A 23,247-nucleotide genomic window follows, 5' to 3' on the forward strand; every position below is an offset into this window, starting at 1 on the left:
TGGGGTCCCTGTGAGGATCCCTTTGGGGCCGGTGGGGACATTGGGGTCCCTATGGGGACATTGGGGTCCCCAGGGGAATCCCTTTGGGGTCCTTATGGGGACTTTGGGGTCCTCATGGGATCCCTTTGGGGTCCCTGTGGGGACTTTGGGGTCCCTGTGAGGATCCCTTTGGGGCCGGTGGCGACATTGGGGTCTGTGGGGACTTTGGGGTCCCCATGGGGTCCCTTTGTGGTCTGTGGGGTCATTGGGGTCCCCATGGGGTCCCCATGGGGTCCCTTTGGGGTCCCTATGGGGACTTTGGGGTCCCTGTGAGGATCCCTTTGGGGCCGGTGGGGACATTGGGGTCTGTGGGGACTTTGGGGTCCCCATGGGGATCCCTTTTGGGTCTGTGGGGACATTGGGGTCCCCGTGGGGTCCCTTTGGGGTCTGTGGGGACATTGGGGTCCCCATGGGAATCCCTTTTGGGTCTGTGGGGACATTGGGGTCCCCGTGGGGTCCCTTTGGGGTCCCTATGGGGACTTTGGGGTCCCCAGGGGGATCCATAGGGAGCCGCGAACCTTCCGCTCCCCCGGCCCGCCAGGGGGCGCCACCCCCTCGCGGCCGCTTCTGCCGTCTCTATGGCGGGACGGGGCCGCGCTGGGCCCCTCTCTATGCTCCGCTTCCGGCCCGGTCTGGCGGAAGTGACATCAGAGAGCGGCGGCGGCGGGAGCAGGAGCGAGGTGTGGGGGAGGGGCCGGGGGTCCCGGGTTTTTTTTTTGGGGGGGAGGGGAAGGGTCGGGCCGGGAGGTCCCGAGGGGTCCGGAGGGGGGGGGGGGTCGGGAATCGGCTCGGGTGGTTCCGCCTGCCGTGACAGCTCGGGGACGTCCCGGCCGGTGTCCCTCGGGGTGATGTCATCGGCGCTGTGCACGGCGCGCGGTGACGTCACACGGGCCGTCCCCAGCCCCGGTGACATCGTCTCTGTCCCCAGGTGCCGCCGGGCTCGCCGCTGTCCCGGGGTCCCCACCGGTGTCCCCGTGCGTGTCCCCAGCACCGCGGTGTCCCTGCCACCCCGGTGTCCCCGTGTCCCTGCTGTCCCCGTGTCCCTGCTGTCCCCGCTGTCCCCGTGTCCCCGCTGTCCCCGTGTCCCACTGTCCCTGCTGTCCCTGCTGTCCCCAGTGTCCCAGTGTCCCCGCTGTCCCCGTGTCCCCCGTCCCCCATGACCCCGCTGTCCACAGTGTCCCACTGTCCCCGCTGACCCCAGTGTCCCCACTGTCCCCTCTGTCCCTGCTGTCCCCGTGTCCCCACTGTCCCCTCTGTCCCTGCTGTCCCCGTGTCCCCACTGTCCCCGCTGTCCCCGCTGTCCCCCGTGTCCCCAGTGTCCCCGCTGTGCCCGCTGTCCCCGTGTCTCCGTGTCCCTGCTGTCCCCGTGTCCCCTCTGTCCCCTCTGTCCCCTCTGTCCCCGCTGTCCCCTCTGTCCCTGTGTCCCCTCTGTCCCCGCTGTCCCCGTTATCCCCGCTGTCCCCTCTGTCCCCGTGTCCCCTGTGTCCCCGTGCCCCCGCGGCCATGCCGGAGGCCGTGCACTACATCCACCTGCACAACTTCAGCCGCTCCCTGCTGGAGACGCTCAACGGGCAGCGCGTGGCCGGCCAGTTCTGCGACGTCACCGTGCGCATCCGCGAGGCCTCGCTGCGCGCCCACCGCTGCGTGCTGGCCGCCGGCAGCCCCTTCTTCCACGACAAGCTGCTGCTGGGCCACTCGGCCATCGAGGTGCCGCCCGTGGTGCCCTCGGCGGCCGTGCGCCAGCTGGTCGAGTTCCTCTACAGCGGCAGCCTGGTGGTGGCCCGCTCCGAGGCGCTGCACATCCTGACGGCCGCCTCGGTGCTGCAGATCAAGACGGTCATCGACGAGTGCACGCAGATCATCTCGCAGGGCCGCGGCCCCGCCGCGCCGCCGCCGCCCCGCAAGCCCGCGCCGCCGCCGGAGGAGCCGGCGCCCGGCGGCCACAGCCGCAAGCAGCGGCAGCCGCTGCGCCTGGCGCCGGCGCTCAAGGAGGAGCGCCGGGACTTGGAGGAGGAGGAGGAGGAAGAGGAGGAGGAGGAGGAGGAGGAGGGAGAGGATGAAGGAGGGCCCCAGGAAGGCGTCGTCCCCCCGGGTCTGGCCCCGCCGCCCTTCCCCGCCCCGGACCCGCCGTTTTTCGGCGCCCCCGAGGTTTTCCCCGACGCTTTCCTGCCGCCCTGGCCTGGCGACGACGGCGGCGGCGCCGCCTTCGGGGCCGAGCGCGGCCGGGAGGCGCCGGGCGGGGACGGGTTCGGCTTCGGGCCCCCCCCGCCTCTGCCGCCGCCCTACGAGGCGGGGCCGGAGGGGGGCGCCGTCCCTGCGGCCCCCCCGGCGCCCCCGGCCGCGCCGCCCCGCGCGCCCCAGCCCCCGTACCAGTGCGGGCACTGCCAGAAGAGCTTCAGCTCCCGCAAGAACTACACCAAGCACATGTTCATCCACTCAGGTGAGCCGGGCACGGCACGGGCACGGCTCCTGGGGACACCGGGGTGGCGTGGTGACACACGTGGGTACTGTGGTGACACAGCTGGGTACGGTGGTGACACACGTGGGTACTGTGGTGACATACGTGGGTACTGTGGTGACACATGTGGGTACATTGGTGACACACGTGGGTACTGTGGTGACACACCTGGGTCCTGTGGTGATAAACGTGGGTCTTGTGGTGATACACATGGGTCCTGTGGTGACACAGCTGGGTCTCGTGGTGACACCTGGGTCAAGTGGTGACAAATGTGGGTCTTGTGGTGACACGCGTGGGTCTTGTGATGACACACATGGGTACTGTGGTGACATGTGGGTCCTGTGGTGACACAGCTGGGTATGGTGGTGACACACCTGGGTCCTGTGGTGACACAGCTGGGTCATGTGGTGACACATGTGGGTCTTGTGATGACACATACAGGTGACATGGTGACACACGTCAGTCCCATGATGACACATGTAGGTGTTGTGACACACGTGGGTACTGTGGTGACACACGTGCGTCCTGTGGTGACACACGTGGGGTTGTGGTGACACATGTGGGGTTGTGGTGACACACCTGGGTCCTGTGGTGACACACGTGGGGTTGTGGTGACACACACGGGTCCTGTGGTGACACACACGGGTACTGTGGTGACACACGTGGGGTTGTGGTGACACACCTGGGTCACGTGGTGTCACATGTGGGTACTGTGGTGACACACGTGGGGTTGTGGTGACACACACGGGTCCCATGGTGACCCTCGGTGGTGCCCTGCGTCCATCCGTGCTGGCCTGGGTCAATCCCTTCTTGTCCTGTCAGCTGAGCCCCATTGGCCCACGTTGGCCTATGCTGGCCCACATGGACCCATGCTGGCCAATGTTGGCCCACGTTGGCCTGTGCTGGCCCACGTTGGGCTATAATTACCCACATGAACCTGTGCTGACCCACGTCAGCCTGTGCTGACCCACGTCGGCCTGTGCTGACCCACGTTGGCCTGTGCTGACCCACGTTGGCCTGTGCTGACCCACATTGGCCTGTGCTGGCCCACATTGACCTGTGCTGACCCACGTTGGCCTGTGCTGGCCCACACTGGCCTGTGCTGACCCATGTTGGCCTGAGCTGACCCACGTTGGCCTGTGCTGACCCACATTGGCCTGTGCTGGCCCACATTGACCTGTGCTGACCCACGTTGGCCTGTGCTGGCCCACACTGGCCTGTGCTGACCCATGTTGGCCTGAGCTGACCCACGTTGGCCTGTGCTGGCCCACATTGGCCTGTAATGACCCACGTTGGCCTGTGCTGGCCCACATTGGCCTGTGCTGACCCACATTGGCCTCTGCTGACCCACATTGGCCTGTGCTGGCCCACGTTGGGCTATAATTACCCACATGAACCTGTTCTGACCCATGTTGGCCTGTGCTAGCCCACATTGGCCTGTGCTGACCCACGTTGGCCTGTGCTGACCCACATTGGCCTGTGCTGGCCCACGTTGGGCTATAATTACCCACATGAACCTGTTCTGACCCATGTTGGCCTGTGCTAGCCCACATTGGCCTGTGCTGACCCACGTTGGCCTGTGCTGACCCACATTGGCCTGTGCTGGCCCACATTGGCCTGTGCTGACCCACATTGGCCTGTGCTGGCCCACATTGGCCTGTGCTGACCCACATTGGCCTCTGCTGACCCACATTGGCCTGTGCTGGCCCACGTTGGGCTATAATTACCCACATGAACCTGTTCTGACCCATGTTGGCCTGTGCTAGCCCACATTGGCCTGTGCTGGCCCACGTTGGCCTGTGCTGGCCCACGTTGGCCTCTGCTGGCCCACACTGGCCTGTGCTGGCCCACATTGGCCTGTGCTGACCCACATTGGCCTGTGCTGGCCCACATTGGCCTGTGCTGACCCACATTGGCCTCTGCTGACCCACATTGGCCTGTGCTGGCCCACGTTGGGCTATAATTACCCACATGAACCTGTTCTGACCCATGTTGGCCTGTGCTAGCCCACATTGGCCTGTGCTGGCCCACGTTGGCCTGTGCTGGCCCACGTTGGCCTCTGCTGGCCCACACTGGCCTGTGCTGGCCCACATTGGCCTGTGCTGACCCACGTTGGCCTGTGCTGACCCACGCTGGCCTGTGCTGACCCATGTTTGCCCGAGCTGACCCACGTTGGCCTGTGCTGGCCCATGTTTGCCCACGCTGACCCACGTTGGCCCACACTGATCTGCACAGACCCATGTTGGCCTCTGCTGGAGATTCATTGGACCAGCGGTGGCCCACGCTGGCCCCCGTTGGCCCACGCTGGCCCATTTTGACTCGCGTCTCTCCACCTTGATCCATTTTGGCCCGCACAGGCCTGGGTGGATCCGTGACGTCCCGGGTCGCTCTGTGCTGATCCACGTTGACCCGTGTTGGCCCACGGTGCTCCACGTTGGCCCATCTTGGTTTGTGAGCCATGGTGACCCTCCCCAATGCGTGCTGTTCCCTTTTGACCCACGTTGACCCTGGCCAACTGATGTTGCTCCAGGTTGACCTATGGTGATCCGTGGTGACCACGGAGACCATGGATCGATCCGTGGGGACTTGTATTGATCGATCCATGTGGACACACATTGGTCCAAGTTGATCTATATCAATCCACGTTGACCCAGCTTGACTCTGTTGACCCACGTTGACTTGGGTTGATCCCTGTTGACCCATGTTGATGGGTGCTGGCCCATATTGACCTCTCTTGATCCATGTTGGCCCAACTCGATCAATGTTGACCTATACTAGTCCATCTTGGCACACGTTGACCCGTGTTGGCCTACGTTGATCTATGTTGACCCATGTTGATCCACACTGACCCCTGTTGACCTGTTCCAATCCACGTTGACCCACATTGATCCATTTTGGCCCGTATTGACCTGTATTGATCCATGTTGACCATCATTGACCTGTATTGATCCATGTTGACCCTCACTGACCCATACTGATCCATGTTGACCCTCATTGACCCACACTGATCCATTTTGGCCCATGTTGACCCACATTGATCCATTTTGACCCATGTTGACCCACATTGACCCATTTTGGCCCATGTTGACCCACATTGATCCATTTTGGCCTGTGTTGACCTGTATTGATCCATGTTGACCCTCACTGACCCATACTGACCCATTTTGGCCCATGTTGACCTGTATTGATCCATGTTGACCCGCATTGATCCGTTTTGGCCCATGTTGACCCACACTGATCCATTTTGGCCCATGTTGACCCAGATTGACCCATTTTGACCCATGTTGACCTGTATTGATCCGTGTTGATCCTCATTGACCCACATTGATCCATTTTGGCCCATGTTGACCCACATTGATGCATGTTGACCCTCATTGACCCACACTGATCCATTTTGGCCCATGTTGACCCACATTGATCCATTTTGGCCCATGTTGACCCACATTGATCCATTTTGGCCCATGTTGACCCACATTGACCCATTTTGGCCCATGTTGACCCACATTGATCCATTTTGGCCTGTGTTGACCTGTATTGATCCATGTTGACCCTCACTGACCCATACTGACCCATTTTGGCCCATGTTGACCTGTATTGATCCATGTTGACACACATTGATCCGTTTTGGCCCATGTTGACCCACACTGATCCATTTTGGCCCATGTTGACTCAGATTGACCCATTTTGACCCATGTTGACCCACATTGACCCATTTTGACCCATGTTGACACACATTGACCCATTTTGGCCCATGTTGACCCACATTGACCCACATTGACCCATTTTGGCCCATGTTGACCCACATTGACCCACATTGACCCATTTTGGCCCATGTTGACCCACATTGACCCACATTGACCCGTATCAATGTACGTTGACCCCCATTGATCCACATTGACCCGTATTGGCCTACATTGATCCCTATTGACCAACATTGACCCCCATGGACCTGGATCAACCCACACTGACCCACACTGACCCACATTGACCTGTACTGACCCACACTGACCCATATTGACCTGTACTGACCCACACTGACCCACACTGACCCATATTGACCTGTACTGACCCACACTGACCCACACTGACCCACACTGACCCACACTGACCTGTACCAACCCACACTGACCCACACTGACCTGTACTGACCCACACTGATCTGTACCAACCCACACTGACCCACACTGACCTGTACTGACCCACACTGACCTGTACTGACCCACACTGACCCACACTGACCCACAGTGACCTGTACTGACCCACACTGATCTGTACCAACCCACACTGACCCACACTGACCTGTACTGACCCACACTGACCTGTACTGACCCACACTGACCCACACTGACCCACATTGACCTGTACTGACCCACACTGACCCACAGTGACCTGTACTGACCCACACTGATCTGTACTGACCCACACTGACCCACACTGACCCACATTGACCTGTACTGACCCACACTGACCTGTACTGACCCGCACTGACCCGCACTGACCCACAGTGACCCACACTGACCCACAGTGACCTGTACTGACCCACACTGACCCACATTGACCTGTACTGACCCACACTGACCCACACTGACCTGTACTGACCCACACTGACCTGTACTGACCCACACTGACTCACACTGACCCACACTGACCTGTACCAACCCACACTGACCCACACTGACCTGTACTGACCCACACTGACTCACACTGACCCACACTGACCCACAGTGACTCACAGTGACCCACACTGACCTGTACTGACCCACACTGACCCACAATGACCCACATTGACCTGTACTGACCCACACTGACCCACAGTGACCCACACTGACCTGTACTGACCCACACTGACTCACACTGACCCACACTGACCTGTACTGACCCACACTGACCCACACTGACCTGTACCAACCCACACTGACCCACACTGACCTGTACTGACCCACACTGACTCACACTGACCCACACTGACCCACAGTGACTCACAGTGACCCACACTGACCTGTACTGACCCACACTGACCCACACTGACCCACACTGACCTGTACTGACCCACACTGACCCACACTGACCCACAGTGAGCCACACTGACCAGTACCAACCCACAGTGAGCCACACTGACCTGTACTGACCCACACTGACCCACACTGACCTGTACTGACCCACACTGACCCACACTGACCCATATTGACCTGTACTGACCCACACTGACCCACACTGACCCACACTGACCCACACTGACCCACACTGACCTGTACCAACCCACACTGACCCACACTGACCTGTACTGACCCACACTGATCTGTACCAACCCACACTGACCCACACTGACCCACACTGACCCACACTGACCCACACTGACCCACAGTGACCTGTACTGACCCACACTGATCTGTACTGACCCACACTGACCCACACTGACCTGTACTGACCCACACTGACCTGTACTGACCCACACTGACCCACACTGACCCACATTGACCTGTACTGACCCACACTGACCTGTACTGACCCACACTGACCCACACTGACCTGTACTGACCCGCACTGACCCGCACTGACCCACAGTGACCCACACTGACCCACAGTGACCTGTACTGACCCACACTGACCCACATTGACCTGTACTGACCCACACTGACCCACACTGACCTGTACTGACCCACACTGACCTGTACTGACCCACACTGACTCACACTGACCCACACTGACCTGTACCAACCCACACTGACCCACACTGACCTGTACTGACCCACACTGACTCACACTGACCCACACTGACCCACAGTGACTCACAGTGACCCACACTGACCTGTACTGACCCACACTGACCCACAATGACCCACATTGACCTGTACTGACCCACACTGACCCACAGTGACCCACACTGACCTGTACTGACCCACACTGACTCACACTGACCCACACTGACCCACACTGACTCACAGTGACCCACACTGACCTGTACTGACCCACACTGACCCACACTGACCCACACTGACCTGTACTGACCCACACTGACCCACACTGACCCACAGTGAGCCACACTGACCAGTACCAACCCACAGTGAGCCACACTGACCTGTACTGACCCACACTGACCCACACTGACCTGTACTGACCCACACTGACCCACACTGACCCACAGTGAGCCACACTGACCAGTACCAACCCACACTGACCCACACTGAGCCACACTGACCCACATTGACCCACACTGACCCACACTGACCGGTACCAACCCACGCTGACCCACACTGATCCACACTGACCGGTACCAACCCTTGTTGACCCACACTGACCAGTACCAACCCACACTGACCCACACTGACCCACACTGACCAGTACCAACCCACACTGACCCACACTGACCAGTACCAACCCACGCTGACCCACACTGACCCATACTGGCCCACAGTGACTCACAGTGACCCACACTGACCTGTACTGACCCACACTGACCCACACTGACCCACACTGACCGGTACCAACCCACGCTGACCCACACTGATCCACACTGACCGGTACCAACCCTTGTTGACCCACACTGACCAGTACCAACCCACGCTGACCCACACTGACCCATACTGGCCCACACTGACCTGTACCAACCCACACTGACCCACACTGACCTGTACCAACCCACAGTGACCTGTAGTGACCCACGCTGCCCCACACTGCCTCCAGTTTCCCCCATTTCCGTCTCCGCAGGCGAGAAGCCCCACCAGTGCTCCATCTGCTGGCGCTCCTTCTCCCTCCGCGACTACCTGCTCAAGCACATGGTGACCCACACGGGCGTCCGCGCCTTCCAGTGCGGCGTCTGCTGCAAGCGCTTCACGCAGAAGAGCTCGCTCAACGTCCACATGCGCACGCACCGCCCCGAGCGCTTCCAGTGCCGCCTCTGCACCAAGGGCTTCTCCCACCGCACCCTGCTGGAGCGCCACGCCGCCACCTCCCACCCCGTGCCACCGCCGGGGCCGCCGCCGGGGCCACTGCCGGCACCGCCACCAGGACCACCACCGGGGCTACCGCCGGGGCCACCGCTGGGGCCACCGCCGGGGCTACCGCCGGGACCGCCACCGGGGCCACCGCCGGGGCCACCGCCAGGGCCACTCCCGGGGCTACCGCTGGGACCGCCACTGGGGCCACCGCCGGGGCTACCGCCGGGGCTACCGCCGGGACCGCCACCGGGGCCACCACCGGCACCAGAACATGAACTGGGCACGTGGCCGGGGCCGGACGTGGCGGGCGCCGGCCCCGCTCACACGGCGTGAGGGGGGGTCCCTGCCCCTCGGAGGGCCTGGAGGGTGGCCCGGGGGCTCCTCGGTGCCCACGGGTCCAGTGGAGCAGCCGGGGTGACGCCTGGAGGAAGCGGCTGAGATGTTCTCCGCGGGATTCGGGAAGATGTGGGGACGTTCCCGGTGACAGGAGAAGGGGACCGGAGCACCCCAGCGGGGACGGGGGCGTGGGGAACACCCGGGGCTCCGAGCAGCACCGGGATCACGGAACAAATCCCGCTGGGGACTGTGCCGAGGCACGCGGAGTCCCGGAGGAGGCTGGCGATGGCCAAGGCGGCGTCACCAAGGGCAAACGGAGCCCGGGAACCCCGGTGGCTCTGGTGGTGGGGGGTGATGACGTGGTTGACCTGATGGGAGCCCCGGAACATTCCGGAACTGAGCTGGGTATGGGGATTGAACGGATGGATCCGGCCGTGAGCGGGCGTGGAGATGCTCGCAGGGCTGGACCATGGGGGTGATGATGTCATTGACCCAATGGGACCCTTGGAATCTTCTAGAACTGAGTTGGGCACAAGGATTAGATGGATGGAGCCGGCCACGAGCGGCCGTGGAGATACTCACAGGGCTGGACCATGGGGGTGATGATGTCATTGACCCAATGAGACCCTTGGAATGTTCTAGAACTGAGCTGGGCACAGGGATTGGGCATGGAGCACACCGTGAACGGACATGGAGCTGCTTGGAGGGCTGGACCATGGGGGTGATGATGTCATTGACCCAAGGGAGCCCAAATAAAAACACAACACCCCGGAACGTTCCGGAACTGAGCTGGGCACGGGGATTGGACGGATCCGGCCCTGAGCGGCCGCGGAGACGCTCGCAGGGCTGGACAGAGCCGATCTGTCCCAGCTGGAGGAGGGAAGGATCCAGGGACACCCGAGGGACGCGGGAGCGCCGGGAAAGGGGAGCTCGAGGCGCGGCTCGGGGGCGAAGCCCCGGCACGGCCGGCCCGGGGGCGGGTCCCTGCCCCCAAGCGCCCCACGGTGACTGTGACCCCACCGAGGACACCCGCGGGGGCGCGGGGTCCCTGCCTTGTCCCCGCGGCGCCGCGCGGCCACCGGCCCGGGCGGTTCGGCGGCCGTCCCGGTGCCGGTTGTGCCGGTCCTGTCCCTAAAACCCATGTCACCGAGCGGCGTCCCCTGCTCGGCCACCGGGAAGGGGGGACACTGGGGGGACACTGGGGGGACACTGAGGGGACCTTGGGGACACTGGGGGGATACTGGGGACACTGGGGACACTGGGGGGACACTGGGGACACTGGGGGGACACTGGGGGGACACTGGGGACAATGGGGGGACACTGGGGACAATGGGGGGACACTGGGGACACTGGGGGGACAATGGGGGGACACTGGGGGGGACAATGGGGGGACACTGGGGACACTGGGGGGGACAATGGGGGACACTGGGGACACTGGGGGACATTGGGGACACTGGGGGGATACTGGGGACAATGGGGGGGACAATGGGGGACATTAGGGACACTGGAGACACTGGGGACACTGGGGGGGACAATGGGGGGACACTGGGGACACTGGGGACACTGGGAATACTGGGGGGACACTGGGGACACTGTGGGGATACTGGGGACACTGGGGGGGACAATGGGGGGACACTGGGGGGACACTGGGGACACTGGGGACACTGGGGGGACACTGGGGGGATACTGGGGACACTGGGGGGGACAATGGGGATACTGGGGACAATGAGGGGGCACTGGGGCGGACAATGGGGACACCGGGGGGATGCTAGAGGGGACACTGGGGGGACACTGGGACGCTGGGGGACATTGGGGGGATACTGGGAACACTGAGGGGGACACTGGGGACACCGGGAGGACACTGGTGGACACTGGGGGACACTGGGGGGACACTGGGGGGAACATAAGGGGGACACTGGGGACAATGTCCCAGGGCCACCCCCCTCAGCCATTGGTCCCAGTGCTGCCCCCAGTAGCCACCAGTGACCCCCAGTGCTCCCAGTGATCCCAGTGACCTGCAGTGATCCCAGTAATTCCCAGTGCTCCCCAATGATCCCAGTAACTCCCAGTGCTCCCAGTGACCCCCAGTGAGCCCAGTAATTCCCAGTAACTCCCAGTGATCCCAGTGACCCCCACTGCTCCCAGTAACCCCCAGTAATTCCCAGTGACCCCCAGTAATCCAGTGATTCCCAGCAATTCCCAGCCATCCCAGTAATCCCCAGTAACTCCCAGTCCCTCCCCGGTTCTGCTCCCCATTGGTTTGTCCACCTGTCAATCACGGCATCGACCCCGCCTTCCCGCTGAGCGCCGCTGCCGATTGGCCGGCCGGCCCCAGAAGCCCCCGCCTCCCCCAGGGCACGCCGGCCGCTGATTGGTTCAGCTCCGGCCGCTCTGCGCGCTGATTGGTCCGTTCGTGTTCACGTGCCGGAGGCGTATTCCCGCCCTTTCTTTCCCGCCTGCTACTCTCCCATTGCTCCCGCGCGCTGTCAATCTCCGCTAAATCCCCGCCCTCCTGCCCTTCCATTGGCTGTCCGCGCCGTCAATCCGTCTCGGCGGGCGGTGATTGGCCGCGCGCCGGGGCGGGGGCGGGAGCAGGAGGCCGTGCCGAGCGTGAGGGGGACGCGGCCGCCATGTCGGCGGCGCAGCCGGCGGCGCTGGGCAGCGGCCCCGGGGCGAAGGGAGCGGAGCCGCCGGAGCCGCCGGGGCCGCTGGAGCTCTGCGGCGCCTGCCGGGAGCGCCTCAGCCCCCGGCGGGAGCCGCGGCTGCTGCCCTGCCTGCACTCCGTGTGCCGGGGCTGCCTCGGCGCCGCGCCGGGAGCCGCCGGCAGCGACGGGCAGGGTGAGGGGCAGCGCTGGGCGTACTGGGGGCACTGGGGAGGCACTGGGGTTACTGGGAGCACTGGGGAGGCACTGGGAGCCCTGGGGATGCACAGGGGGTTACTGGGAGCACTGGTGGTCAGTGGAGTTTTGGGGTTTACTGGGAATGCTGGGGTTACTGGGAGCACTGGGGATGCACAGGGGGTTACTGGGAGCACTGGGGAGGCACTGGGGTTACTGGGAGCACTGGTGGTCAGTGGAGTTTTGGGATTTACTGGGAATGCTGGGGGTTACTGGGAGCACTGGGGGTTACTGGGATCACTGGGGGTTACTGGGATCACTGGGTTGTGCAGGACACTCAGGGTTACTGGGAGCACTGGTGGTCAGTGGCATCCTTGGGGTTTACTGGGAGCACTGGGGAGGCACTGGGGGTTACTGGGAGCACTGGCGAGGCACTGGGGGTTACTGGGCTTTACTGGGAGCACTGGCGAGGCACTGGGGGTTACTGGGAGCACTGGGGGTTACTGGGCTTTACTGGGAGCACTGGGTTGTGCAGGACACTGAGGGTTCCTGTGAGCACTGGGGAGGCACTGGGGGTTACTGGGCTTTACTGGGAGCACTGGGGAGGCACTGGAGGTTACTGGGAGCACTGGGGGTTACTGGGAGCACTGGGTTGTGCAGGACACCCAGGGTTACTGGGATCACATGGGGAGTTACTGGGCTTTACTGGGAGCACTGGGTTGTGCAGGACACTGAGGGTTCCTGTGAGCACTGGGGAGGCACTGGGGGTTACTGGGAGCACTGGGTTGTGCAGGGCACTGGGGGTTACTGGGAGCACTGGGGAGGCACTGGGGCTTACTGAGATCCCTGGGAGTTACTGGGAATGCTGGGGGATACTGGGATCGCTGGGGGCTACTGGGAGTTACTGGGCTTTACTGGGATCACTGGGTTGTGCAGGACACTGAGCATTACTGGGATCACTGGGGGTTACTGGGAGCACTGGTGGGCAGGGGCATCTCTGGGGGTTACTGGGAATGCTGGGGGTTACTGGGGTTACTGGGAATGGTGGGGGTCACTGGGAACACTGGGTTGTGCAGGACACCCAGGGTTACTGGGATCACTGGGAGTTACTGGGCTTTACTGGCAGCACTGGGTTGTGCAGGACACCCAGGGTTCCTGTGAGCACTGGGGAGGCACTGGGGGTTACTGGGAGCACTGGGGGTTACTGGGAGCACTGGGTTCTGCAGGACACTCAGGGTTACTGGGAGCACTGGGGAGGCACTGGGGGTTACTGGGAGCACTGGGGGTTACTGGGAGCACTGGGGGTTACTGGGAGCACTGGGGGTTACTGGGAGCACTGGGGGTTACTGGGAGCACTGGGATTTCTTGGGAGCACTGGGCTTTACTGGGAGCACTGGGTTGTGCAGGACACTGGGGGTTACTGGGAGCACTGGGGAGGCACTGGGGGTTACTGTGAGCTCTGGGCTTTACTGGGACCACTGGGAGTTACTGGGAGCACTAGGGGTTACTGGGAATTACTGGGATCACTGGGTTGTGCAGGACATTGGGGGTTACTGGGATCACTGGACTTTACTGGGATCACTGGGCTTTACTGGGATCACTGGGAGTTACTGGGATCACTGGGCTTTACTGGGATCACTGGGCTTTACTGGGATCACTGGGAGTTACTGGGAGTTACTGGGCTGTACTGGGATCACTGGGCTTTACTGGGAGTTACTGGGCTGTACTGGGAGCACTGGGCTTTACTGGGATCACTGGCTGTTACTGGGAGCACTGGGCTTTACTGGGATCACTGGGTGTTACTGGGAGTTACTGGGAGCACTGGGCTTTACTGGGATCACTGGGAGTTACTGGGAGCACTGGGTATTACAGGGATCACTGGGTGTTACTGGGAGTTACTGGGTGTTACTGGGATCACTAGGAGTTACTGGGATCACTGGGCTTTACTGGGATCACTGGGCTTTACTGGGATCACTGGGAGTTACTGGGATCACTGGGAGTTACTGGGATCACTGGGCTGTACTGGGATCACTGGGATTACTGGGATCACTGGGTATTACTGGGATCACTGGGATTACTGGGATCACTGGGCTGTACTGGGATCACTGGGCTGTACTGGGATCACTGGGATTACTGGGATCACTGGGTATTACTGGGATCACTGGGATTACTGGGATCACTGGGCTGTACTGGGATCACTGGGATTACTGGGATCACTGGGATCACTGGGCTGTACTGGGATCACTGGGATTACTGTGATTACTGGGATCACTGGGCTGTACTGGGATCACTGGGATCACTGGGCGTTACTGGGAGTTACTGGGCTGCTGCAGGCGTTCCTGGGAGCTCTGTGGGGAGGGCACAGCCCTGTCCCCCCCCCAGGGGCCGCCGTGGCCCCGCCGTGGCCTTGTCCCCTCCGTGGGGACGCCGGCCCCGCTGTCAGCGTCCCCCTCTCCCTCCCTGCGGGGGCCCCGCTGGGGGCGCCCGGCCCCACCGCGCTCCCGCGGCGGCGTTTGGTGGCAGCGTTTGGTGCCAGGGCGGTGACTCTGTCCCCTCCGCGTCCCCGCAGCCATCGAGTGCCCAGTGTGCCACCAGCAGTGTCCCCTGGGTGACGTCATGGACAACTTCTTCCTGCAGGAGGGCGGCGCGGCCCCGGCCAGCGGGCAGGTACCGCCTCTTTAGCGTTAATTAGCGGTAATTAGCGCTGATTAGCGCTGAGTGGGGCTGAAGGACGGCCCCCAGCCTGTCCCTTGTCCCCAGAGCTGCAACAGCTGCGAGGACAACGCGGCGGCCACCAGCTTCTGCCTGGAGTGCGCCGAGCCGCTGTGTGACACCTGCGTGGAGGCCCACCAGAGGGTCAGGTACACCCGGGAGCACAGCGTGCAGCCCTTGGGTGAGTGCTGTCACCTGTGTCACCTGGGTCACCTGTGTCACCTGTGTCACCTGTGTCACCTCTGTCACCTCTGTCACCTCCTGTCACCCCCTGTCACCCCTGTCACCTCCCTGTCCCTGTCCCCATGGCTGGGTGACACCTGCGTGGAGGCCCACCAGAGGGTCAGGTACACCCGGGAGCACAGCGTGCAGCCCTTGGGTGAGTGCTGTCACCTGGGTCACCTGTGTCACCTGTGTCACCTGTGTCACCTCTGTCACCCCTGTCACCTCTGTCACCTCTGTCACCCCTGTCACCTGTGTCACCTGTGTCACCTGTGTCACCTCTGTCACCTGTGTCACCTCTGTCACCTCTGTCACCCCTGTCATCTCTGTCACCTCTGTCACCCCTGTCACCTGTGTCACCCGTCACCTGTGTCACCTGTGTCACCTCTGTCACCTCTGTCACCTGTGTCACCTGTGTCACCTGTGTCACCCCTGTCACCTGTGTCACCCCTGTCACCTGTGTCACCTGTGTCACTCCCTGTCCATGCCCGTTACGGGCTGTGACGCTGGCAGCGGCTCCGTCCCGGTGCCATTCCCGGCTCTGTTCCCGGTGCCATCCCGGTGCCATTCCTGGTGCCATTCCAGTGCCATTCCCAGTCCTGTCCCAGTGCCATCCCGGTGCCATTCCTGGTGCCATTCCAGTGCCATTCCCAGTCCTGTCCCAGTGCCATCCCGGTACCATTCCTGGTGCCATCCCGGTGCCATTCCCAGTCCTGTCCCAGTGCCATCCCAGTGCCATTCCCGGTGCCATTCCAGCCCCATTCCTGGTGCCATTCCAGCCCTGTCCCAGTTCCTCCTGGTGCCATCCCAGTGCCATTCCCAACACTATCCCAGCCCCATTCCTGGTGCCATTGCAGCCCTATCCCAGTTCCTCCTGGTGCCATCTCTGTGCCATTCCTGGTGGCGTTCCCATGTTCCCATTCCCATTCTCCCAGTCCTGTCCTCATTTTTCTATGTTCTCATTGCCCCATTGCCAATTTCCCATTTCCCATTCCTGTCCCCATTCCCCATTCCCATTCCCCCATTCCCATTTCCCATTCCGATTTCTCATTTCCCATTCCCATTCCAATCCCCATTCCCAATCCATTCCCATTTCCCATTCCCATTCCCCATTCCCAATCCATTCCCATTCCCCATTCCCATCCCCATCCCCATTCCCCATTCCCATTCTAATCCCCATTCCCATTCCCAATCCATTCCCATTCCGCATCCCCATTCCCATGCCAATTCCCATTCCCATTCCCATCCCCATTCCCATTCCCCATTCCCATCCCCATTCCCATTCCCCATTCCCATTCTAATCCCCATTCCCATTCCCAATCCATTCCCATTCCCTATCCCCTTTCCCCATTCCCATTCCATTCCCCATCCCCATCCCCATTCCCATTCCCATTCCCATTCCCCACAACCATTCCCCATTCCCATTCCCATTCCAATCCCCATTCCCATTCCCCATTCCCATGCCAATTCCCATTCCCATTCCCATTCCAATCCCCATTCCCATTCCCATTCCCCATTCCCATTCCAATCCCCATTCCCATTCCCAATCCATTCCGATCCCCATTCCCCATCCCCATCCCCATTCCCAATCCATCCCCATTCCCAATCCATTCCCATTCCCAATCCATTCCCATTCCCAATCCATCCCCATTCCCCATCCCCATTCCCCATCCCCATTCCTAATCCATTCCCATTCCCAATCCATTCCCATCCCCATCCCCATTCCCAATCCATTCCCATTCCCAATCCATTCCCCATTCCCATCCCCATTCCCATCCCCATTCCCATCCCCATTCCCATTCCCCATTCCCATCCCCATCCCCATCCCATTCCCATTCCCAATCCATTCCCATCCCCATTCCCATCCCCATCCCCATTGCCATTCCCATATTCCCGTTCCCACGTTCCCGTCTCTCCGCAGGCTCTCCCGGTGCCGTTCCCGATCCCGTTCCCGGCGCCGTTCCCGGCGCCGTCGCGGCGCCGTTGCCGTGCCCGTGTCACCCGTCGCAGCCGCTGTCGCTGTTCTGCGGCGCCTGCGAGCGCCTCACCTGCCGGGAGTGTCACCTGGGCCCGCACCGCGCCCACGCGTGAGTGCCGCGCCTCGTTAGCGCTCATTAGCTAATTAATACCCACGCGTGAGTGCCGCGCCTCGTTAGCGCTCATTAGCTAATGAGCACCCACCCGGGAGTGCCGCGCCTCGTTGGCGCTCATTAGCTAATTAATACCCACCCGTGAGTGCCGCGCCTCGTTAGCGCTCATTAGCTAATTAATACCCACCCGGGAGTGCCGCGCCTCGTTAGCGCTCATTAGCTAATTAATACCCACCCGGGAGTGCCGCGCCTCGTTGGCGCTCATTAGCTAATGAGCACCCACGCGTGAGTGCCGCGCCTCGTTAGCGCTCATTAGCTAATTAATACCCACCCGGGAGTGCCGCGCCTCGTTAGCGCTCATTAGCTAATTAATACCCACCCGTGAGTGCCCGCGCCTCGTTAGCGCTCATTAGCTAACGAGCGCCAACACGGGAGTGCCTGCGCCTCGTTAGCGCTCATTAGCTAATTAATACCCACCCGGGAGTGCCGCGCCTCGTTAGCGCTCATTAGCTAATTAATACCCACCCGGGAGTGCCGCGCCTCGTTAGCGCTCATTAGCTAACGAGCGCCAACACGGGAGTGCCTGCGCCTCGTTAGCGCTCATTAGCTAATTAATACCCACCCGGGAGTGCCCGCGCCTCGTTAGCGCTCATTAGCTAATTAATACCCACCCGGGAGTGCCCGCGCCTCGTTAGCGCTCATTAGCTAATTAATACCTACCCGGGAGTGCCCGCGCCTCGTTAGCGCTCATTAGCTAATTAATACCCACCCGTGAGTGCCCGCGCCTCGTTAGCGCTCATTAGCTAATGAGCACCCACCCGGGAGTGCCCACGCCTCGTTAGCGCTCATTAGCTAATTAATACCCACCCGGGAGTGCCGCGCCTCGTTAGCGCTCATTAGCTAATTAATACCCACCCGTGAGTGCCCGCGCCTCATTAGCGCTCATTAGCTAATTAATACCCACCCGGGAGTGCCCGCGCCTCGTTAGCGCTCATTAGCTAATTAATACCCACCCGTGAGTGCCGCGCCTCGTTAGCGCTCATTAGCTAACGAGCGCCAACACGGGAGTGCCCGCGCCTCGTTAGCGCTCATTAGCTAATTAATACCTACCCGTGAGTGCCCGCGCCTCGTTAGCGCTCATTAGCTAATTAGTACCCACCCGTGTGTGCTGCGCCTCGTTAGCGTTCATTAGCTAATTAATACCCACCCGGGAGTGCCGCGCCTCGTTAGCGCTTATTAGCTAACGAGCGCCAACACGGGAGTGCCCGCGCCTCGTTAGCACTCATTAGCTAATTAATACCCACCCGGGAGTGCCGCGCCTCGTTAGCGCTCATTAGCTAATTAATACCCACCCGGGAGTGCTGCGCCTCATTAGCGCTCATTAGCTAATTAATACCCACCCGGGAGTGCCCGCGCCTCGTTAGCGCTCATTAGCTAACGAGCGCCAACACGGGAGTGCCCGCGCCTCGTTAGCGCTCATTAGCTAATGAGCACCCACCCCGGGAGTGCCTGCGCCTCGTTAGCACTAATTAGCACAGTGACCACCCATGAGTGCCGCCCCTCATCTGCATGCCTAATTAGCACTAATTAGCACCCTGACCACCTCTCAGCTGCATACCTCATTAGTGCTAATTAGCAGTGAGTGCCTACATTCCTCATTAGCACTAATTAGCAGCGAGACCACCCGTTATCTGCATGCCTGATTAGAGCTAATTAGCACTGTGACCACCCATGAGTTGCATGCCTCATTAGCGCTAATTAGCACAGTGACCTCCCATGAGCGCCGCCCCACATCTGCATGCCTAATTAGCGCTAATTAGCACAGTGACCACCCCTGAGTGCCGCCCCTCATCTGCATGCCTAATTAGCGCTAATTAGCACAGTGACCACCCGTGAGTGCCACCCCTCATCTGCATGCCTAATTAGCGCTAATTAGGCCAGCAATCAGCCGGGATAATGGGGATGGGTTTGGACAGTGCAAAGGCGCCTGCTCAGCGCACTTAAAGGCAGCTTTAATTAATTAATGAGGCTGATTAATTACTGAGAAACACCTGGAGTTGGCTTGTCGGTTAATTACTGCTGTTAATTAAAATTACTGGTTTTGTTACTGGTTCTATCAGTGATTTTATTGAACCTCGTTAGTGGAGCAGGTGCTGAAGGGTTGGCGAGAATTAATTAGCAGAGGGGGTGTGGCTTGAAGAGAAAGAGCTAATTAATGGCTAATTAATGGGTGATGTAATTAGCTGTTTAAATTAATTTCTTCGTTAATGGATCTTAGCTGGGTTTTGTTCTGGCTCTGCTGATTTTTTATTGGTCAGATTCCCGAGTGGTTTGATTGCTTAGCTGAGGACGTACTTAATTAGCTTGATTGCCTTATTAATTAGTTCACTTGGTCGTTAACGGCCTGAGAGGCGCTTTTGTTGGGTAATGCCTAATTGGTTTAACGTAATTAGTGTAATTAGGGATTAAGTGACAGAATCTGTTACCTGGGGCATCTCGTTAACTAAAACTCCTTTACTCACTGAGTTAATTAGGAAATTGATGCCAAATGAGGATTAATTAGCTTTTCCATGGGTAATGAGCTAAGAAGTTCAATTCTCCTTTTCTCTCCCCCTTTTCTCCCACCTTTCCCTCCCTTTTTCTGCCACATTTCCCCCTTTTCCTTTCCCCCTTTTTCCTTTCCCTTTTTCCCCCTTTTTCCTTTCCCCCTTTTTCCTTTTCCCTTTTTTCGTTTCTCCCTTTTTCCTTTCCCCTTTTTCTTTTTCCCTTTTCCTTTTCCCCCTTTTCCCCCTTTTTCCTTTCCCCCTTTTTCTTTTACTCTTTTTCCTTTTCCCCTTTTTCCTTTTCCCTTTTTCCTTTTCCCATTTTCCTTTCTCCCTTTTTCCTTTCCCCCTTTTTCTTTTACTCTTTTTCCTTTTCCCCTTTTTCCTTTTCCCTTTTTCCTTTTCCCGTTTTCCTTTCTCCCTTTTTCCTTTCCTCCTTTTTGCTTTTCCCCTTTTCCCTTTCCCCTTTTTCCTTTTCCCCTTTTCCCTTTTCCCTTTTTCCTTTTCCCCTTTTCCCTTTTCCCTTTTTCCTTTCCCCTTTTTCTTTTTCTCCCTTTTTTTTCCCCTTTTTTCTTTCTCCCTTTTTCCTTTCCCCTTTCCCCCTTTTTCATTTTCCCCATTTCTCCCCATTTTCCCCATGTTTTCCCCCTTTTCCCCCATTTTCCCCATTTCCCCACAATTTCCCCCCGTTTTCCCCCACATCCCCCCATTTTCCCCATATTTTCCCCATTTCTCCCCATTCCCCCCATTTCTCCCCCGTTTCCCCCTATTCCCCCATTTTCCCATTTTCCCCATTTCTTCCCCATTTTGCCCCCATTTTCCCCATTTCCCACATTCACCCCGATTTTTCCCATGTTTTTCCCCATTTCCCCAATGTTTTTCCCCATTTCCTCCATGTTTTTCCCCATGTTCCCAATGTTTTTCCCTATTTTCCCACATGTTTTCCCCATGTTTTTCCCATGTTTTCCCCCATTTCCCCCATTTTCCCATGTTTTTCCCCATTTCCCCATTTTTCCCATGTTTCTCCCCATTTTCCCCATATTTTCCCCATGTTTCTTCTCATTTCCCCCATGTTTTCCCCATGTTTTTCCCCATGTTTTCCCCATTTTCCCCATGTTTTTCCCCATTTCCCCCATATTTTCCCCATTTCCCCATGTTTCTTCCCATTTCCCTCATGTTTTTCCCTGTTTCCCCCATATTTCCCCCATGTTTTCCCCCATTTCCCCCATGTTTTCCCCATTTTCCCCATGTTTTCCCCCATTCCTCCATGTTTTCCTCCATTTCCCCCACTTTTTTCTCTTTTTCCCCCACGTTTTCCCCATTTTTCCCCACATTTTTCCCCATTTCCCCATTTCCCCCACGTTTTTCCCCATTTCCCCACGTTTTTCCTCATTTCCCCCATGTTTTTTCCCCATTTCCCCATGTTTTCCCCATTTCCTCCACTTTTTTCTCTTTTTCCCCCACGTTTTCCCCATTTCCCCCATGTTTTTCCCCATTTTCCCCACTTTTTTCCCCATGTTTTTCCCCATTTCCCTCACGTTTTTCCCCATTTCCCCCATGTTTTTCCCCATTTCCCCCATGTTTTCCCCCATTTCCCCCACGTTTTCCCCATGTTTTTCTCCATTTCCCCGTTTCCCCGTATTTCCCACATGTTTTTCCCCATTTCCCCCATGTTTTCCCCCATTTCCCCCATGTTTTCCCCCATTTCCCCCACGTTTCCCCCACGTTTTTCCCCATATCCCCACGTTTTTCCCCACGTTTTTCCCCACTTCCTCACGTTTTTCCCCGTGTTTTTCCCCATTTCCCCACGTTTTTCCCCATTTTCCCCCACGTTTTTCCCCATTTCCCCACGTTTTTACCCCACGTTTTCCCCACATTTTTCCCCATTTCCCCCACGTTTTTCCCCACGTTTTTCCCCATTTTTCCCCACGTTTTTCCCCATTTCCCCCATGTTTTGCCCCACGTTTTTCCCCACGTTTTTCCCCATTTTCCCCCACGTTTTTCCTCATTTCCCCCATGTTTTGCCCCACGTTTTTCCCCGTTTTCCCCCCGTTTCTCGCCCGTGTCCCAGCTCGCAGCCGCTGGACGACGCCGTCCGCAAGCAGCGCTCGGTGCTGGCGGCGCTGCTGCAGCGCCTGGCGGAGAGACACGCCGCGGTGCAGCGCTCGGCCAGGGAGCTGCGCGCCTTGTGCGTGTCCCCGCGTCCCCCCGTGTCCCCCCGTGTCCCTGACCTGGCCCCCCGCGTCCCCCCGTGTCCCTGACCTGTCCCCGTGTCCCTGACCTGTCCCCGCGTCCCCCCGTGTCCCTGACCTGGCCCCCCGTGTCCCCTCGTGTCCCTGACCTGGCCCCCCGTGTCCCTGACCTGTCCCCCCGTGTCCCTGACCTGGCCCCCTGTGTCCCTGACCTGTCCCCGTGTCCCCTCCTGTCCCTGCCCTGTCCCCGTGTCCCCCCGTGTCCCTGACCTGTCCCCCTGTGTCCCCTCGTGTCCCTGACCTGTCCCCTCGTGTCCCTGACCTGGCCCCCCGTGTCCCTGACCTGGCCCTGTGTCCTCTCGTGTCCCTGACCTGTCCCCGTGTCCCCCCGTGTCCCTGACCTGTCCCCTCGTGTCCCTGATCTGGCCCTGTGTCCCTGACCTGGCCCCGTGTCCCCTCGTGTCCCTGACCTGTCCCCCCGTGTCCCCTCGTGTCCCTGACCTGTCCCCGTGTCCCCCCGTGTCCCTGACCTGGCCCCCCGTGTCCCTGACCTGTCCCCGTGTCCCCCCGTGTCCCTGACCTGGCCCCCCGTGTCCCCTCGTGTCCCTGACCTGTCCCCCCGTGTCCCCCCGTGTCCCTGACCTGGCCCCGTGTCCCCCCGTGTCCCTGACCTGGCCCTGTGTCCCCCCGTGTCCCTGACCTGTCCCCTTGTGTCCCTGACCTGTCCCCGCGTCCCCCCGTGTCCCTGACCTGTCCCCTTGTGTCCCTGACCTGTCCCCGTGTCCCCTCGTGTCCCTGACCTGTCCCCTCGTGTCCCTGACCTGTCCCCTCGTGTCCCTGCCCTGTCCCCGTGTCCCCCCGTGTCCCTGACCTGGCCCCG

The 23,247-nt window shown here is 59.9% G+C and overlaps 2 protein-coding genes across 2 annotated transcripts in view; both read left to right on the top strand.

Moving 5' to 3' along the window:
* The first annotated feature begins 1,129 nt into the window (after positions 1–1,129).
* Positions 1,130–10,399, top strand: ZBTB45 (zinc finger and BTB domain containing 45). Its single transcript, XM_053968434.1, has 3 exons — positions 1,130–2,035; positions 2,066–2,479; positions 9,206–10,399. Exons 1-3 carry the CDS (start codon positions 1,543–1,545, stop codon positions 9,766–9,768), a joined length of 1,470 nt encoding a protein of 489 aa, XP_053824409.1. The 5' UTR covers positions 1,130–1,542; the 3' UTR covers positions 9,769–10,399.
* A 1,992-nt stretch (positions 10,400–12,391) lies between these two features.
* TRIM28 (tripartite motif containing 28) overlaps positions 12,392–23,247 on the top strand; it is a 28,454-nt gene continuing 17,598 nt past the window's right edge. The window contains exons 1-5 of the mRNA XM_053968433.1: positions 12,392–12,609; positions 15,178–15,275; positions 15,351–15,502; positions 17,495–17,629; positions 22,247–22,363. Of these exons, the coding sequence (XP_053824408.1) occupies positions 12,402–12,609; positions 15,178–15,275; positions 15,351–15,502; positions 17,495–17,629; positions 22,247–22,363 (710 nt within the window). The 5' untranslated portion in view covers positions 12,392–12,401. The remainder of the gene's footprint in view (positions 12,610–15,177; positions 15,276–15,350; positions 15,503–17,494; positions 17,630–22,246; positions 22,364–23,247) is intronic.

Source organism: Vidua chalybeata, chromosome 34 (assembly GCF_026979565.1).
Source record: "Vidua chalybeata isolate OUT-0048 chromosome 34, bVidCha1 merged haplotype, whole genome shotgun sequence".
In the NCBI taxonomy this organism is placed as follows: Eukaryota; Metazoa; Chordata; class Aves; order Passeriformes; family Viduidae; genus Vidua; species Vidua chalybeata.

Coding starts and splice junctions, on each gene's coding strand:
- ZBTB45 (XM_053968434.1), top strand. CDS start 1,543: ATGCCGGAGGCCGTGCACTACATCCACCTGCACAACTTCAGCCGCTCC. Junction 2,036..2,065: donor GCCGGCGCTCAAGGAGGAGC/GCCGGGACTTGG, acceptor AGGAGGAGGAAG/AGGAGGAGGAGGAGGAGGAG. Junction 2,480..9,205: donor GCACATGTTCATCCACTCAG/GTGAGCCGGGCA, acceptor CCGTCTCCGCAG/GCGAGAAGCCCCACCAGTGC.